We start from the raw sequence: 20,314 nt of genomic DNA, 5'->3' as shown, positions 1-20,314 counted from the left end.
TGACAAATGACTGAAACAATAGGAATTCTTACGTGACTTGGATAGACAAAACGACAGTAAGGTAACAATATACTCTTTTATTGTTTTAATTTATGAGTTGTAAGCTACAATATAGAATACCCATTTTTAACAAAATTAAACTGGAAATTAGAAATAACAGATTTTTTTTAATTAGGTCATGAGTCATCATACAACTGTCAAAATTTGTCATTAGTTTTCACGAGCTGTCAAAATTATTTTTATCTCTCCATTCTGCAAATGCATTGTTTTTGTAAGTATCTAGGTAGGACATTGTAGCGTGTAATTTACTTTACATTCCACATTAATATGTGTGCTTGAAATTGCTTTGTTGAGCTCAACGAAGTCACATATGAATTTCTATTGTTTTAGTTTATTGTCTGTAATAAAGGTACCAAACCTCAATATTAAGATATAAGAATTGTTCCTTTCTGGTAGACACAGGAAACTATTTGGTTGACTCATGACATAATGGTTTTTAGACAGAATTGAATATGCTTTGGTTTTTTACATTCACCAGAAATTCAAAACGTGATACAACCTTAATGTTTGTAATGTTGAAACAAACGGTAATATAACATTTGCTGAGCACATTCTAAGACAACAGAGGTAATGTGAAGTGAAATTTGAACTCCATCCTCTAACAGTTTTGTACTATTATCCTCCTCAGAATAAAAATACCAAACTTCCTTTGTCTCCACCCAATCCGTTTCTGCTGTGACGATGTTAGTGATAACTTCTACAGGGAAAGGGAGGTAACTTTTTACAGTACATCCTGACCATCTTTAAAATGGTGTTGACTGAATATTGGTTGGAGACCTTGATTTTTTTCTTCACTTTTTATAATCCCCTCATACCTCATACATCTCCTCTCACATAAGGCACTAATCCCTTTTTCCATAAGAGAAAAAAAATCACCAATGTATTTAAAACTAGAAAATGCTTTTGTAAAAAAGCGCATGTCTCCCCCAATGCAAAGTCCTATAGGCAAGAAGTCAATAGGGGTCAGGAGCGAAAGTCAAAGAGACACTGATGGTTGGCTGCAATAGGGATCATCTACTTGGCATGTCCAGTCATCCCGCTAAATTTCAACACTCCTAGTGGTTCTCAAGTCACTCTTCAGGCTCCTGTGACCTTGACCTTTGATCAAGTGACCTCAAAATAAATAGGGGTCATCTACTCTGCATGTCCAATCATCCTATTAAGTTTCAACATTGTAGGTCAAGTGGTTCTCAAGTTATTTCCAAAAAATGATTTTACATGAACAGGCCACTGTGACCTTGAACTTTAATAGACTGACCCCAAAATCAATAGGGGTCATCTACTCTGCAAGTTCAATCATCCTATGAAGTTTCAACATTCTGGGTCAAGTGGTTCTCAAGTTATTGATCGGAACTGGTTATCAATGTTCAGGCCCCTGTGGCCTTGACCTTTAACGGAATGACCCCAAAAACAATAAGGGTCATTTACTCTGCATGAACAATCATCCTATTAAGTTTCAACATTCTGGGTCGAGAGGTTCTCAAGTTATTGATTGGAAATGATTTTCCATGTTCAGGCCCCTGTGGCCTTGACCTTTAACAGAGTGACCCTAAAATCGTTAGGGTTCATCTACTCTGCATGACCAATCATCCTACGAAGTTTCATCATTCTGGGTCAAGTGGTTCTCAAGTTACTGACCGGAAATGGTTTTCAATGTTCGGGCCCCTGTGACCTTGACCCTTCACAGAGTGACCCCAAAATCGTTAGGGGTTATCTACTCTTTATGACCAATCATCCTATTAAGTTTTAACATTCTGGGTCAAGTGGTTCTCAAGTTACTGACCGGAAATGGTTTTCAATGTTCAGGCCCCTGTGACCTTGACCTTTAATGGAGTGACCCCAAAATCGATAGGGGTCATCTACTTTGCATGTACAATCATCCTATGAAGTTTCAACACTCTGGGTCAAGTGGTTCTCTAGTTATTGATCAGAAATGGTTTTCAATGTTCAGGCCCCTGTGACCTTGACCTTTGACGGAGTGATCCCATAATCAATAAGGGTCATGTACTCTTTATGACCAATCATCCTATCAAGTTTCAACATTCTGGGTCAGGTGGTTCTCTAGTTATTGATTGGAAATGGTTTTCAATGTTCAGGCCCCTGTGACCTTGACCTTTGACGGAGTGACCCCAAAATCAATAGGGGTCATCTACTCTTCATGATCAATCATTCTATGAAGTTTCAACATTCTGGGTCAAGTGGTTCTCTAGTTATTGATCGGAAATGGTTTTCAATGTTCAGGCCCCTGTGACCTTGACCTTTGACGGAGTGACCCCAAAATCAATAGGGGTCATCTACTCTTCATGACCAATCATCCTATGAAGTTTCAACATTCTGGGTCAAGTGGTTCTCTAGTTATTGATCGGAAATGGTTTTCAATGTTCAGGCCCCTGTGACCTTGACCTTTGATGGAGTGACCCCAAAAACAATAGGGTCGTCTACTCCAGCAGCCCTACAACCTTATGAAGTTTGAAGGTTCTAGGTCAAATGGTTCTCCAGTTATTGCTCGGAAATGAAGTGTGACGTACGGACAGACAGACGGAAGGACGGACGGACGGACAGGGCAAAAACAATATGTCTCCTGGGGGAGACATAACTATTGTCTTTTTATAATCTCGGAAAAACAAATAGGAATAAAGCACAAATTATTTTAACTAGTCGATACAAATAGATCTGTTATGCTACTTCCATGTTTGATTTATAATTATAATGGCGTAAGAAATATCAACAAGCTGTAGGTGCATGTATATAATATTATTTCAAAAACTAGAGCAGTTTTTCAGAAAAGCGCATGTCTCCCACAACTGCTTAATCATCTGAATAGTAGTATAATTATGAGTCAACCATGCACCAAGACCTCAACTGCCTTATCAGACTTTCAGTGCTAGGACTATCAAACACAAGTTTCAAGGGGCATAATTCCGAAGTGCCTGGGCCGATTTGGCTAATTATTGAACTTGGCCGATGACTTACTGGCAAACACATTTTGTTCAAGTTTGGTGAAAATCAGATGAGAAATGTTCGACTTAAGAGTGCGGACAAGCTTTGTGACAGACTGACAGACACACACACAGACAGGAGTAAATCAATATGTCTCCCACACCACTGTGTGGTGGGAGACATAAAAAGTAATCCAAAATTTTCCAATTTTTCAACAAATTAGTGCATAAATACAAATTAAATACAAGAGCTCGTCGAACACAAAATGCCCCCCTTGATGCATTTAGTAATTGCACAAGGAACAGAAATTATATGCTCACTGTAAACAAAAGTTCTACCATTCTGGTTTAATCTGACCTTGACCTTTAACCTATTAACCTAACAAGAGATTACAGATTGATCTTGGCGTCATCCACTGAGCCATTTTTGAATGTTCCAAATTTCAAGACTAGCTCAAGGTCAAAATCAAGGTCAAATTTCATTTAGGTACAAAACAATGTGTATGTGGTCCAAATTTGAAAGCGGTGGCTTGAGAAATGTGAAAGTAGGTCACTAGATCAATTTCAAGCTAAGTTCATTTCGGTAAACAGAACTATGCACATGCTTCAAATTCAGAGGCTGTAGCTTGAGAAATGTGAAAGTAGGTAACAGATAAAAATCAATGTAAAATTTCAATTCAGAACACAAAAATATGCATGCAGTCCAAATTTGAAGCCTGTACCTTCAAAAATGTGAAAGTAGGTCACTAGGTCAATCTTAAGATCAAAGTTCATTTCGGTACACAAAACTATGCATGTTGTTCAAATTTGAAGGCTGCAGCTTGAGAAATGTGAAAGTAGGTCACTAGGTCAAAATCAAGGTCAAATTTTATTTCGGAACACAAAACTATGCAAGTGGTCCAAATTTGAAGCCTGTACCTTCAGAAATGTGAAAGTAGGTCACTAGGTCAATCTCAAGATCAAAGTTTATTTCAGTGCACAAAAGTATGCTTGTGGTTCAAATTTGAAGGCTGTAGCTTGAGAAATGTGAAAGTAGGTCAATAGGTCAAAATCAAGGTCAAATTTTATTTTGGAACAAAAAACTATGCATGTGGTCCAAATTTGAAACCTGTATCTTTAAAAATGTGAAAGTAAGTCACTAGGTCAATAACAAGGTCAAAGTTTTTTTCAGTACACAAACCTATACATGTGGTCCAAATTTGAAGGCTGTAGGTACAGAAATGTGAAAGTAGGTCACTAGGTCAAGAGCAAGGTCAACTCATGCCAAGGTTCATCTTGCCACTCAAAACTATACATGTGGCCCAAATTTGAATGATGTAAGTTATGGACATGAAGATTCTAAGTTTTTCCCTATATAAGTCTATATGAACCATTTGACCTCTCAGGCAGGGTCATATTTGACCCGAGAGGGATAACTTGAACAAACTTAGTAGAGAACCACTAAATGATGCTACATTACAAAATACCAAAGCCATAGACTTTGTGGTTTGGACAAGAAGATTTTCAAAGTTTTTTCCTATATGTAAACCATGTGACCCCCAGGGCGGAGCCATATTTAACCCTAGGGGAATAATTTGAATAATCTTAGTAGAAGACCACTAGATGATGTCATATACAAAATATCAAAGCCCTAGGCCCTGTGGTTTTGGACAAGAGGTTTTTCAAAGTTTTTTCCTATATAAGTCTATATAAACCATGTGACCCTAGGGGTGGGGCCATATCTGACCCCAGGGAAATAATCTGAACAATCTTGGTAGAGGACCACTAGATTTTGCTACATACCAAATATCAAAGCCCTAGGCCCTATCGTTTTGGACAAGAAGATCAGAAACCATTTAACTGTTCCTGGCCAATGTGACCTTGACCTTTGACCTAATGACCTCAAAATCAATAGGGGTCATCTGCTGGTCATGGCCAACATATCAATTTTCCTGACACTAGACCCAAGTGTTCTTGAGTTATCATCCGGAAATCGTTTTACTATTCAGGGTCACTGTGACCTTGACCTTTGACATACAGACCTCAAAATCAATAGGGGTCATCTACTGGTGATGACCAACCTCCCTATCAACCTTCATGATCCTAGGCCCAAGCATTCTTGAGTTATCATCTGGAAACAGATAGGTCTACATTCCGACCGACCGACCGACCTACCGTCCGACATCTGCAAAACAATATACCCCTCCTTTTTCAAAGGGGGGCATAATAAATGTTATTATCAAAAGTCCTGTAAAAAGGTAAGCAACTTTTTTCAAAGTTACAAATTCAGCAACTGTTCATAATTTCATACAATTCCTAAGTACACTTTAGCAAACTAATTAAATATTTCACTGAAAAAAAAAAAACAACAACATATTTTGTAAGCATTTCCATTTTATTACAGCTCTCAAAATATTGGATATGATAAACTTGAAAATGTTATCTTCAGAGATCCAGGAAGTTAAAAGTAATTGAACGCAAAGTATAAATAGAACTATGGTCTCCCACTGATGCAACTACAAAAAGTCTAAATTTCAAGAGACCAAACTTAAAAAATATTAAAACTTTGATAACTCCAACGAAATGTCTGAATTTACCATTCTGACTGGTTTAGTTATTTTCTTTATTCTATTATCAGTGGCTCAACTTTTATTCTAACATGACTTGATTTGATTTCCATTTAAACAAAGAAGGAAATCAAGCTCTGTATATTCTGTGATAAACAACAGTTGACGCACAGACCGGTAAGAGAGTATTATGACGTCAAATTGCCACAGGACGTACGAACATTACTCCTCGGGTAAATGAAGTCCAGCATAATATTTATTAAAATATGTCAATGAGCATGTCAGAATGAAAACAATCAAGGCCTTCTTGTGATTTATCGTATAATTTACCATGGTTCATCGTTTAGATGCTTCAGTATTTAACCACTCGGGCTAACGCCCTCATGGTTCAATTCCTATGCATCTGAACTCTGAACCATGGTAAATCAGACGATAAACCACTCGAAGGCCTTGATTATTTGTTAAATCAAACAATCAAACAAGACTTTTCTGATTTCATTATCAATTGGTCATTTTCTCAAAATATGCTAAAATGAATTTTTGCCTTTAAGAATACAAATAACATCCTTAAATTGCCAAAAATGTAGGTTCAGTATACTGAACAGTAACCATCAAATTATGATACATGTATTTCTTGTTTGTATGTTATATTTGTATCAAATTTAATATATTTATTATGTATAATTAGATAATACTAAACTTCTGAAGAATCATTACCTCAGTGCCTAACTATATTGTAACTGCATATAAATAATGAAGTAAATAGAATAATTTTGCACTGAGACAAGGAAATATGAAATTGCAAGATAAGGCATTGAATTAGTTAATACAATCATCAAATATATACAATGATCAGTGATCTGTTGGATCATACAGGCCCTTCCTCTGCCCGACAAAGAGCAGCAGCACCCCAACACCTGAAAGTTCCTGCCCCCTTAAATGTCTGAAAGTGAAAATGGTAAACATTTTCATATATTTTTAAAGCTTTGGTCAATGAAGTGGACTCAATTTGTCCATATAAATTCATCTGCATTTCAGGTTAAACACATTTTTGTTGCAACAAACAGGCAGACATCTGTCAATGCTAACCAACAGTTAACCCCAGCACTTTTAACATTCTTTGGAAGGACCTGGCAAAAAAACTAGGTTTGGAGACCAGTCTAAGAAATTAATCTAGTCATTGGTCAGATTCAAAACTGAGATCATAATCAACCAATCAGATAGCAGCTTTTTTAGACTGGTTTCCGAACTCAAATATAACACTGGATGCAAATATTGTTATGTTGTTAATATAAGCACATATACATTATATAAAGGCTGCAGATGAAGTCTTTTATGCAACAAACTACAAAAACTTTTTGCAATATATTGGGCATACTCCTTTGACTACTCAGAAGATACAGTGAATACTCCAGGTCATTGGAATGAAAGATCACTGTTCTGGAATGTTTAGAACATGTGCTGAATGTTCTTGATTAAACAGTCACATGATAAATGTTAAAGACAATGGACGGCAGGTCTTGGATCCTATCAACTACGGATAATGTCAGTAGTGATAGTTACAAAGCTGAACCGTGTATTATTTCATTCTGCCAACAAAAATTACAAGATTATTCTAAAATTTCTAAAACACTATTCTGACTAGTCAAAGGAATACAGCCATAATCTCATATTTCAGACAAACGAAGGACAGCAGACATGGCATCAACTATGGCCAAGTGTACTGTGAAATCAGTCATTTTTCAGGGTATAAAATTTCTTGACTTTGGCAAAATTTTCGGGACATTTGTAGATCCTTCATTTTTTTGATAAAAAAGAGATTTTTTTATTTGTGTGGGAATTTATTTTGTGGACTGTCACAACCACAAAACATAAATCCAAGTTTAACAATAATTTCACAGTATTCTCTCATTACAGACATGAATACAATTTTACTCTAATTACAAACTTACAATATAAGATAATACTTCGAAGTGATAAAAAAAAGAATACTGAAAATTAAAATCAATAGGTGGGGTGCATTATTTCAATTCTAGATTATGTTACTAATTACCAAAAACAAAAATAATACTGACTGAAATACGAGGTTAGTCACTGTTTCAATGACCCAAAGACACAAAGGGTCACAAAAAAGAATAGTTCATTAGAAACAATATTACTATGCATGTATAGTGGGACTTTAGATTATGCAAATATTTTGGGGTTTTTTTTGCATTGAAAAATAATCTAACTTGATTAAAACTGTCTGTTGTAAGGTATGTACCTCTTCCCCAAAATTTTATTAAACGTTCCCTTCAAAAAGACCATCTACTATTTTTAACTGAAATACTCACACTCCAACTGTCAAATGACTGAATTTGGAAAATCTGTTAAAGTCAATCATATCACTTTTCTTTTCATCATCAAAAAAGATTACAGAAAGAAAAATTTCAAATGTCCTTAAAAATTCAGCCAAAAAAATCTCCACTGAAGGTCCTGGCTGCCATCTTACCAAGAGAGGGTCCTACCAATATCACTTCAGAATTTAAAAATTCCATTTAGAAAATTGCTGAAAGTCTGTAGTATAAACAAGAAAAAATGTTATTGTTAAGCAACACGCTAAGCATGCGAAGCTTCACAAAAAGTGTATACTTTGTCCGAGTGCTTTGGAACATCTTAACTTGAGCAACCACATTTAACCATGTCAAAGAATCACACATTCATCCATCAATGGAAAAAACAACAACATTGGAATGATAATAAATTTGGTAGTTTTCATCACAGAGTTGATTGGTGTCATTTGATATCTCTCTCACCCCTTCTTGACATATGAACCATGTTTGTCCTTGATGATCATTATCTTGTCAATCACTGTTCCGTTCTGAAATAATTTAATAGACAACTATTAAAATCCAACAGAAAATAATTTAATAGACAAGTGTTAAAACCTAAATGCTGTCAAAATTTGTTCACTTTAACTTGGATAAATAAAACACCACCCTTGCTCAAACACATCGTCAGGTCCCAATAAAATATCTATATAATGTATATTTTTCTCAAGCTACTGATACATTGAACAAATTTTGCTCTGCCATTGAGTTCAAGCAAACAAAGCTCGACTGTACTTAACCTTTAGCCTGCTAAATTTCTATAATGGACTGGTCCATCATTCAATTTGGGCAGTACCATTTATAATTACTAGGGGTGTTTACTGAAAATTTACTGACTGAATAGCGAACAGTGCAGACCATGATCAGACTGCACGGATGTGCAGGCTGATCTTGGTCTGCACTGGTCGCAAAGGCTGAATCACTTGCCGCCAGCAGGCTAAAGGTTAAAACTACCCCACTAGACAACCAAAACCCATAAAAGACATGGCAATAGATAACTAGAGGATGCTTTTGTTGAAAAGCGCATGTCTCCCCCAATGCATAGTTGTAAAATGCAAGAAGTTAATAGGGACAGGAGTAAAAGTCCAAGAGACACCGATCGTTGGCTGCAACAGGGATCATCTACTCACCATGTCCAATCATCCCAAGAAGTCTCAACATTCTGGGCCTAGTGGTTTCAAGTTATGGATCAGAAACGGTTTTCCATGTTCTTGCCCCTGTGACATTGACCTTTCATCGAGTGGCCCCAAAATCAACAAGGGTCATCTATTCTGCATGTCAAATCATCCTATGAAGTTTCAACATTCTGGTCAAGTGGTTCTCAAGTTACTGATCAGAAATGGTTTTCCATGTTCTGGCCCCTGTGACCTTGACCTCTAATAGAGTGACCCCTAAATCAACAGATGACATACTCTGCAAGTCCAACCATCATATGAAGTTTCAACATTCTGGGTCAAGTGGTTGTCAAGTTATTGATTGGAAATGGTTTTCCAAGTTCTGAATTTTAAATTAAGACATGCCACTAGTTAGGGAAGAATGCCATGAAATAAGAGTACCTTTGTCTGTTTATCAGGGTTAAGGTTTACACACCCTTGTCTGTGACCCTGAAGGTACAGACCTGATACCTGCGACACCTGAGATCATCATGCTTTACATATGTGTCGTTTCAATGGAATCCTTTGAATCCTCTGAAAGTTGAAGCTGATATCTGGTTTCAGACGGGCGTAAAACTAATTTATATCCAGTATGACTGCTGCATTCTAGGTCATAAAACTATTCCATTCATTTCTGAATTATCTCATTACATACCTACACATGTTTTTCCACAACGTAATCAACTGCAGAGCCGAAACATTTGATTATCACATCTAACCTTGTCATCTGACACCTGCTCAAGGTATGGAGGAATACTGTCAAATGTTTTCTTACTTTGTCCTTTGACTCCTGCCCAATGTATAGAGTCTGTCAAATTTTTTTACCTTGTCATCTAACTCCTGGTCCAGATGTAGCTGTGTGCTGCTGATTATTTTGTTACCTTGTCATGTGACAGTTGCTCAAAGTAACAAGAGCACCGCCTTGCGGGTGCTGACGCTCATCTGATTTTTTTTGTATAATAGAAATATTGTCCTACCCATGATTTTCTAAGTCTAAAAAGGGCCATCATTCTTGCAAAAAGCAGGATAGAGTTATGTTTCTTGATGTACAGTGTCCACTTATGATGGTGAAAAACTGTTGCAAGTTTTAAAGCAATAGCTTTGATAGTTTATGAGAAAAGTATTATTAAACATAATACTCAACCAAGAAAATGATTTTCTAAGTCCAAAAGGGGCAATAATTATTGCAAAAAGCAGGATGGAGTTGTGTTTCTTGCTGTACAGGGTCAGCTTATGATGGTGAACAAGTTTTGCAAGTTTCAAAGCAATAGCTTTGATAGTTTTAGAGAAAAAGTTCACCTAAACATAAAACTTAACCAAGAAATCTGATATTTTCTAAGTCCAAAAGGGGCCATAAATCTTGCAAAAAGCAGGATGGAGTTATGTTTCTTGATGTACAGGGTCAGCTTATGATGGTGAACAAGTGTTGCAAGTTTTAAAGCAAAAGCTTTGATAGTTTAGGATAAAAGCTGACCTAAACATAAAACTTAACCAAGAAAACTGATTTTCTAAGTCCAAAAGGGGCAATTATTCTTGCAAAAAGCAAGATGGAGTTATGTTTCTTGATGTACAGGGTCTGCTTATGATGGTGAACAAGTATTCCAAGTTTCAAAGCAATAGCTTTGATAGTTTAGGAGAAAAGTTGACCTAAACATAAAACTTAACCAAGAAATCTGATATTTTCTAAGTACAAAAGGGGCCATAAATCTTGCAAAAAGCAAGATGGAGTTATGTTTCTTGCTATACAGGGTCAGCTTATGATGGTGAACAAGTATTCCAAGTTTCAAAGCAATAGTTTTGATAGTTTAGGAGAAAAGCTGACCTAAACATAAAACTTAACCAGGCAACGCCGACGCCGATGCCGACGCCGACAACCGCTCAAGTGATGACAATAACTCATCATTTTTTTTCAAAAAATCAGATGAGCTAAAAATGTGTGCTGTTGAATATTTTCTTACTTTGTCATCTGACTCCTGCTACAGGTATAGATATGCATTATCGAATATTTTTACACCTTGTAATCTGACCTATGCTTCAGGTATCAGTGTGTACTGTCCAATATTGTCTGACCTTGACATATGACACTTGCTCCTGTTATAGATGTATGCCAGTGAATACTTTCTTACCTTGTCATCTGACCCCTGCTCCAGATACTGATGTGTTTGTTGAGTATATTCCTACCTTTTCATCTGACACCTCCTCCAGGTATAGATGTATGCCAGTGAATACTTTCTTACCTTTTCATCTGACACCTGCTCCAGGTATAGATATGTGCTGTTGAATATTTTCTTACCTTTTCATCTGACACCTGCTCCAGGTATAGATGTATGCCGGTGAATATTTTCTTATCTTGTCATCTGACACCTGCTCCAGGTATAGGTGTGTGCTGTTGAGTATTTTCTTACCTTTTCATCTGACACCTGCCACAGGTATAGATGTATGCCAGTGAATACTTTCTTACCCTTTCATCTAACACCTGCTCCAGGTATAGGTGTGTGCTGTTGAATATTTTCTTACCTTGTCATCTGACACCTGCTCAAGGTATAGGTGTGTGCTAATGAGTATTTTCTTACCTTTTTCATCTGACACCTGCCCCAGGTACAGATGTATCCCAGTGAATACTTTCTTACCTTGTCATCTGACACCTGCTCCAGGTATAGATGTGTGCTGTTGAGTATTTTCTTACCTTTTCATCTGACACCTGCTGCAGGTATAGGTGTGTGCTAATGAGTATTTTCTTACATTTTCATCTGACACCTGCCCCAGGTACAGATGTATCCCAGTGAATATGTTCTTATCTTGTCATCCATCTGGCCCCTGCTCCTGGTAAAGATGCGTGCTGTTGAGTATTTTCTTACCTTTTCATCTGACACCTGCCACAGGTATAGATGTATGCCAGTGATTTTTTTCTTACCTTGTCATCTGCAACCTGCTCCAGGTATAAATGTGTGCTGTTGAACATTTTCTTACCTTGTCGTCTGACACCTGCTCCAAGTATAGATGTATGCCAGTTAATATTTTCTCACCGTGTCATCAGACACCTGTTCCAGGTATAGATGTGTGCTGTTGAATATTTTCTTACCTTGTCGTCAGACAACCGCTCAAGGTATAGATGTGTGCTGTTGAACATTTTCTTACCTTGTCGTCTGACACCCACTCCAGGTATAGATGTGTGCTGTTCAACATTTTCTTACCTTGTCGTCTGACACCTGCTTCAAGTATAGATGTATGCCACTTAATATTTTCTTACCTTGTCGTCAGACACCTGCTCCAGGTATAGATGTGTGCTGTTGAATATTTTCATTCTTGTGTAACCATAGTCATCACTACGGAATGCAGACCAGTCTGCAACTTTCCCTTTGAATGGATCATGGTCCTCTTGGCAGCCCTGCAAATGGGTAGAAAAATACCTTCAGTATCTGATTGATATTATTTCCTTGTTTTCAAGTGAGACTATAAGGATCTTATTTGCATGCCTCTGTAAGATGGGTTTTTCCCTACACCGAGGGACAGAGCAGAATGAAAAACCAGGCATTAGGGGGGTTTATCGTCCAAGCTGTCCAGCACGTTTGGAAAAAAGTTGTCTTGCACAGGTAGACATTTTAGATCATTTTTCTTGCCTCTCATGTTCAAAAGAGGTTGTAGTGACAAGTATATTTGGGCATTCCTGGCATTATTTCTATAGTTTATGACATCATAATTAATTAATTATGGTGCCAGTACTATGTGACATCACCTAAGTGCACTTCCCTAAGGAAAGACAGGAATATCTATCCCTTGAGCATGCTCTGACAAATGTATACTTTCCCAGCTAGGTAAGCAAGTGAACAGGTGCATTAATTACATACGTGGGAAAATATAAAATCTTGTGTGCATGTGTGAAAGATAATCTTATTTTATGTGTTAAACAATTCATTTTTCAGTTCCCCATGTTACTTATGCAGTGTCACATGCAAGTTGCAAGCCCATCTTCAACTTATGACATTTTTATTTATCGGGGCTTGTTATTTAATAATTTCTGTTCGTTTGTTTGTTTTGGGTTTAACGCCGTTTTTCAACAGTATTTCAGTCATGTAACGGCAGGCAGTTAACCTAACCACTGTTCCGGGATTCAATATTTCTGTAGGCTATTATGTTCAATATGTATTTACTTTAAGTCAACCATTAATTCCTGATTTGTTCTTTTCGTGGGGGTTGGGGTGTGAGTAGGAGGGGTGGTGGGGAGAGTAGAAGAGCACAATGACACAGTGCAGGTTAAATGGGGCCAAACAGGACTTAAAATTCTGGTCATCTGAATAACCTTTAAAAAGAATTATTTGCATGAAATAATTTTTGAAATCTGACAAGGAAATTTTTGTTGCTTACATACAGGAAAAAATGACACCCCTCAACCACCCACATCCGGCAGCCATTTTTTACTATAATTCAGAATAATCCAATTTGTAGAATATCTCCCAAGTTTTCTAAGAGATGAAATTTATTTCAAAACTTTTATTGTCTGATGATATACATAACAGAACTGTCCTGCAAAATTTGTCACCAGTAAGCATGATTTTATGTTTTATTGTTTTATATTACAAAGTAAAGTAAATATATCTTTCATCTAATTTTGATCTTAAATTTAAATCATGAGACCATTACTGGGTAAAGCTGTTTGACATAAACTTTAAACTCCATGTGTATTTTAAATAAAATGGATCTGGTTTCAGTCTTCCTGAATTATAATAACTGTTTTCACTTTATTGTTCAGTATAGCTCACAACAACACAGGATCATATGGCGACAGTTCCAGCTTTTGATGGCAGAGGAAGACCCTAGGTGCCCCTGAAGGCATGAAAGGGGACCTGAGCAGAGCCCCTGACCTTCTATAAGCCAGATGGATGCTTTCAAACAAAAAAAGCTCAACACAACAACGCCTCAAGCAAAGTTATGGACCCTTGCCTCGATGGAGGGCAGAGTTACTGAGCAGACAGGGAATAGACTCTGGTACACTTCAACCATCAATAGTCACCCAAGGATCTGTGAGCTGCATATTATATACTGTCTGAATATTGGGCAGGGCTCAAATTTTGCACTCCCTAACTCACTAAATGCGAGTAGATAAAAACTTCACAGTAATTTTTTTGCATGTACAAATAACAGTCAAAACTGCTGCTATTTTTGTTAATGTTTGCAGATTCCGCTTCTGAGGACAAGGCAGTGACAGGGTTTTCCTCGCATGCAGAAGACAGAAAACACATCATCTTTTGTTGGTGAGCCATTTCTTTTTAATGGTTAACCATAAGGGACAAAGAGGTCTATCTGATAATTAAATGTAGAATGCAGTCTACCTTACTACTTCATACCTAAGCATGAATCAGTACTTACTTACAATACTAGGTATGAAAATTCACGTTGCCGTAATTTCGGCAGGTTGTTAAGTTGATGCATTCAGAATTATTTTGAGGGTCATTTTGAAAATCAGTGTGCTAAAACGCACAAAACTGTGCGTCAAGGAAAACCCCGCAAAATATATTAATGTTCTAACACTATTTTTAAGGATACTGTAACATTTTTAATTGAAAGTCTAAACATGCAAGTAGATTTTCAGATTTAGCAAGTAAGAAAAAAAGCTACTTGCTAAAATTTGCATGTGGTCAAAAAAGTTAAATCTGAGCCTTGTTGGGATCATCTGTGCTCAGTAATATTGAAATCATTTGAGGGGTGGCATAGTATGGAGTGGACACAAAACAGACACTAATAACCTTTAACCTTCAAGTGCAAACCTTTACCTTTGAGCTAGTGGTCAGGGATTTGTGCACGACACATCCACTCATTATGGGAAACACTTGTGCCAAGCATTAAACTCCCTTGATGGATGGTTGAGTAATATATTAGATAGGAAAAAAAATTGCTGTTGACCTTTGACCTGTAAATGTGACCTTGATCTTTTAACTCTATGTCTGGATATTGTGTACAACAAATTATCTCATTATGGGAACTTTTGTCCTAAGTAACATCAAAATTTCTAGATGGATGGCAGGGTTATGGATAAGACACCAAAGAGTGGACGGACTTAATAAAAATGATGGGCATAAAAGTGCAAACCTATAGTCAACAAAAATGGTTTTCAAAAAGTAGGGGACTAAAAACTGACGCTTGTTATCTGAAAATCTTCAAAAGATATTGAGCAAAGAGAAATTATGGTATGGGCAGACCAATGGAAGGATTTTTTGTATGTATGGCTCAAATTTAGCCCCCATATATTTATGCCCCCCCAACCCCCCTCGAAGAAGGTGAAGTATATTGTTTTGCAGATGTCGGTCAGTCCCTAGACCAATCGCTTTCCAGGTAACTTAACAACGCTAAGGCCTAGGATCATGAACATTCATAGGGAGATTGGACTTGACCAGCAGATGACCCCTATTGATTTTGAGGTCAGTTGCTCAAAGGTCAAGGTCACAGTGACCCGGAACAGTTAAATGGTTTCCGGATGGTAACTCAAGAATGCTTGGGCCTAGGATCGTGAAATTTTACAAGGAGGTTGGTCTTGCCCAGTAGATGACCCCTATTGATTTTGAAGTCGGTAGGTCAAAGGTCAAGGTTACAGTGACCCGGAACAGTTAAAATGGTTTCCGGATAATAACTCAAGAACACTTGGGCCTAGGATCATGAAAGTTGATATGGAGGTTGGACATGACCAGCAGATGATCCCTATTGATTTTGAGGTCAGCATGTCAAAGGTCACGGTTACAGTGACCTGGAACAGTTAAAACAGTTTCCAGATGATAACTCAAGAACACTTGGGCCTAGGATCATGAAAGTTGATACGGAGGTTTGTCATGACTTGCAGATGACCCCTATTGATTTTGAGGTCAGCAGGTCAAAAATCAAGGTCACATGACCCAGAACAGTAGAACTTGCTTTTTGCCAAATAACTAGAGAAAGCTTTGGTCTAAGATCACATTTGGTACGGAGGTCCTTTATGACTGGTTAATGACCCATATTATTAAGGTCTGTATGTCAAACATCCAGTGAACAGTACAATAATTTTTGTTTCTTGTGCAATTACTGAATGCATCAAGGGGGTCATTTCGTGTTCTACAAGGTCTTGTTTGTATCTGAGATATAAGTACAAATAAATAACTATCGTAAATAAAATGACTGGAAATCCTTACGGCAGATCCTGTTGTTATATGAACAGGTGCTCCAGGGTTTGTGTATGGCTGATGCAAGCTGCCATTGCGCACCTGCAATAAACAATCAATTTTACATGTTTACTTTTTACATTCTACAGACATAAACAGTAAACAAAAAATTCAGGCATCTAAGCATCACTTGCAGAAACTGAAAGTAAAGCATTTAAATTCGACAACAAGAGTTGATAGCAGTAAATGACAAATGGTCTTTTAGAGGATGGTATTTATACTGCATACTTTATGGGATAACTCAAACCCTAACCTAGGTGTCCTTGTATGGACCTGGTGTTTGTCTCTGCCTTGAGGTATTGACCTGTTGTATGTGCCCTTCCTTGCAGGTACACACCTGGTGCCCAAGTGCCCTTACCTGGAGGTACTAACCTGGAGTATGTTCCCTTGGCGCCTGAGCGCCCTTGCCTGGAGGTACGCGCTTGGTGTGCAAAACACTATCTCATCATGATTGAAATAGGTGTTTAGTTTTACTGGAATGCTTTGAATTGTTTCAAAATTCCAACTGAGATACAACTTGTTTCAGATGGACAAACTAACTAAAAGACAGTGCCATTATTAAATGCTTCCATTAAACAAGCATAAAAAGTGAGTAAAAATACCTTATCCTTGTACAGTGGCCAAAGTCTCTCATAGGAATGTTCATGGGCCCACACAGCCAGGTCAACTCCATTTTCATAGAACATTTCCTCTAGACCAAACTTGTCAATAACAGGCACACCATCTCTGACCTACAAGACAAAATAATACTTTTAAAATTTCAGCAACAGCTGTACCTGCCTTAAGTAGCACACAATTACATACTCATGAATACACAGAAATGGGTAACAAAAAAAGGGGTGGGGGGAGGAAGAACAAGAGTGCCAGAATGTCACAACCTAGGGACCTGGTTCTCACGCATGACACTCCGCCACGTGGTGGTGAACATTTGTGCCAAGTTATATAAAAATCCCTCTATGCATGAAGAAGAAATGCTCCGGACAAGGTTTTCATTCTTGTATCCTTTGACCTCTAAGTGTGACCTTGACCTTAGACCTTGGGACCTGGTTCTCACGCATGACATACCGCCTCGTGGTGGTGAACATTTGTGCCAAGTTATATCAAAATCCCTCCATGCATGAAGAAGAAATGCTCCGGACAAAGTTTTCATTCTTGTATCCTTTGACCTCTAAGTGTGACCTTGACCTTAGACCTAAGGACCTGATTCTTGCGCATGACACTCCGATTATGATGATGAACAATTATGTCGACTTTCATCAAAATCCCTCCATGCATGAAGAACATATGCTCCGGACAAAGTCATTCTGAGTGTGACCTTGACCTTAGACCTAGGGACCTGGTTCTTGCGCACGACACTCCGTCTCATGATGGTGAACAACTGTGCCAAGTTTCATCAAAATCCCTCCATGCATGTAGAAGATATGCTCCGGACAGTCTGTGGACGCCGCCCGCCCGCCCGCCTGCCCATCCGCCCACCAGGGGCGTTCCCATAACACGTCCCGTTTTTCAAACGGGCGTATAAAAATGTGTGAGGAGGAGGGATGGATTAAAGGAAGAGTTGGTGAAGTTTTAAGTGAGGGTTTGAGGGATACCAGTTCTAAGAAACATCTTGATATACAAGTCAAATTGAGAATTGAGCCATTAAACTTTCACCAATACTACAACAATATCTGACACCAGCAACCTTGACCTTTGAGGACTCTGTCACTAAACCAAATGATATCTTTACTATGACGGATCAGGGGTCGTAGTTAAAAAGATTTATTGAATCGAAATGCTTGCCATAAAACTTTAACAAGCAGTGTAACAATATTGGACCAAAGTGACCATGACCTTTAAGATACTTTCTCAGATGTCTGCCCCTTACCAAGACTAATATTTATGTTGTTAAGTTTGATGGCAGTATGGACGGCAGTAAGGAAGATATATTGAAACTGAAAGGCTTTCCATACAATTTAAACTTGAATGTAATGACGATGCCAGAGGGGAGTACAACAGCTCTCCTACTTATTTGAATGATCCAGCCAAAAATTGGACCTAATCCAAACATTTAACCAATAAACACCAATTTTTTGCCATAATTTTTATAAAATGCAACTCAGTTATGATTCTTAACCAACCAACCAATGACAGTAAACAAATGCAAAAAGTTTCAGAGCTATAGCTCTTAAAGTATCTGAGACAGGTTGCCCTTACAAGAAATTCCAATTGTCTGAGTATATAAAGGGTCACAACCCTGACAAAATGCATGCAAGAGTAATGGTTCTTGGCCTTTTTTAATAACTGATGATAAGTGTACAAAGTCTCAAGTCTTTAGCTCTTTTACTTTCAAAAGCTGACGAAGTGACTACAATATCTCATTTTTTTATACTATACAAGCTAACAGAAGCTTTTGGTACAAGCTTACCCATGAGTGCTCTTTAGTACAATCATCCCTATCACTGTTGGAGCAGTACATGGGACGGTGACCCATTGTTATAATCCATGGTCTTTTAGCACGATTCTCTGGTTTGTTTGCTTCCTAAAACAGAAATATACACTGTCATTTTATAAAACAAGAGGGCCAAGATTCCCCTAGGTCGCTCACCTGTGTAAAATACCATAACAGTGTAAACATGTTTTACCTAGAGATTACATGCAGACAAATATTCTGACCAATTTTCAGTAAGTGGTCACAAGTAAAAGTTTACGGACGGACGGACGACGGATGCTGCACGATCACAAAAGCTCACCTTGTCACTTTGTGAGATGTGAGCTAAAAATTCATATGATATTTCCTGCAAACAAACATTCTGACCAAGTTTCATGTACATCAAATGAACAAGACTGTTAACATGCTTTTCCTTTGATTTGACTGGGTAACCTAGTTTCTGACCCAGTATGACCCAGTTTCAAACTTGGCCTAGAAAACATCAAGATAAACATTCTGACCAAATTTCATGAAGATAGGGTCATAAATGGGGCCTCTAGGTTGTTAACAAGCTTTTCCTTTGATTTGACCTGATGACCTAGTTTTTGACCCGACATGACCTAGTTTCGATCCAGGCCTAGAGATCATCAAGGTAATCATTCTGTGCAAGTTTGTATCAAATCAAAGCATAAATGAAACCTCTATAATTATGACTGAAAAGGCCAAAACAGAAAATTTTGCCCTTTCAGGAGCAGTAACTCTAGAACCCATGATGAAATCTAGCCTGTTTTCGAAAAGAACCAAGATTTTGACTTAAGTTGTGTGTAAGTGTGGTTAAAATCAAATATAAAATGTCATTTCTATTGTGTTCACAAGGTAAAAATTACCAAATTTTGCCTCTTTTAGGGATCTGACAGATTCATCATGGAATCCAAGATTTATTGTTGTTGAAGATATTTTGCAAGTTTGTATTAAATCAAACCATAAATGGTTTCTATATGGTTGCAAAAGCCAAAATAGCAAATTTTGGACCTTTAAGGGGCCATAACTCTGGAACCCATGATAGGATCTGGCCAGTTTTCAAAATGAACTGAGATATTATGCCAATACAAGTTGTGTTAAAGTTTGATTCAAGTTGATTGCAAAATGTTGTCTCTATCGTGTTCACAAGCCAAAAATAGCAAATCTTGGCTTTTTAAGGGGCTATTACTCTGGAACCCATAATGGGATCTGGCCAGTTTTCGAAAGGAACCAAGATATTATGCCATTACAAGTTGTGTGCAAGTTTTATTAAAGTTGATTGCAAAGTGTGGTCTCTATCATGTTCACAAGCCAAAAATGGTAAATTTTGGCCCTTTAAGGGGCCATAACTCTAGAACCCATGATGGGATCTGGCCAGTTTTCGAAAGGAACCGAGACATTATGCCCATACAAGTTGTGTGCAAGTTTGATTAAAATCAAATGCAAAATGTGGTCTCTATTGTGTTCACAAGGAAATTGTGGACGGAGGACGGACGGACAATGGACGGACGAAGGGCGATTACAAAAGCTCAACCTGTCACTACGTGACAGGTGAGCTAACAATAACCAATCACTTCTCACCAAAATCTTTAACAAGCTGATTTCCTTTATTGGACAGGTGAACTGAC

At 37.7% G+C, this 20,314-nt stretch overlaps 1 protein-coding gene across 1 annotated transcript in view; it reads right to left on the bottom strand.

Annotated features, from left to right (window-relative positions):
• Positions 1-5,354: 5,354 nt before the first annotated feature.
• Positions 5,355-20,314, bottom strand: part of LOC123534353 (acid phosphatase type 7-like) — a 28,448-nt gene continuing 13,488 nt past the window's right edge. The window contains exons 7-11 of the mRNA XM_053550638.1: positions 18,663-18,776; positions 16,858-16,986; positions 16,226-16,297; positions 12,319-12,456; positions 5,355-8,405 (exon numbers count right to left, since the gene is read on the bottom strand). Of these exons, the coding sequence (XP_053406613.1) occupies positions 8,337-8,405; positions 12,319-12,456; positions 16,226-16,297; positions 16,858-16,986; positions 18,663-18,776 (522 nt within the window). The 3' untranslated portion in view covers positions 5,355-8,336. The remainder of the gene's footprint in view (positions 8,406-12,318; positions 12,457-16,225; positions 16,298-16,857; positions 16,987-18,662; positions 18,777-20,314) is intronic.

Source organism: Mercenaria mercenaria, chromosome 1, assembly GCF_021730395.1.
Source record: "Mercenaria mercenaria strain notata chromosome 1, MADL_Memer_1, whole genome shotgun sequence".
In the NCBI taxonomy this organism is placed as follows: domain Eukaryota; kingdom Metazoa; phylum Mollusca; class Bivalvia; order Venerida; family Veneridae; genus Mercenaria; species Mercenaria mercenaria.
This window is presented reverse-complemented; position numbering and strand designations above follow the sequence as displayed.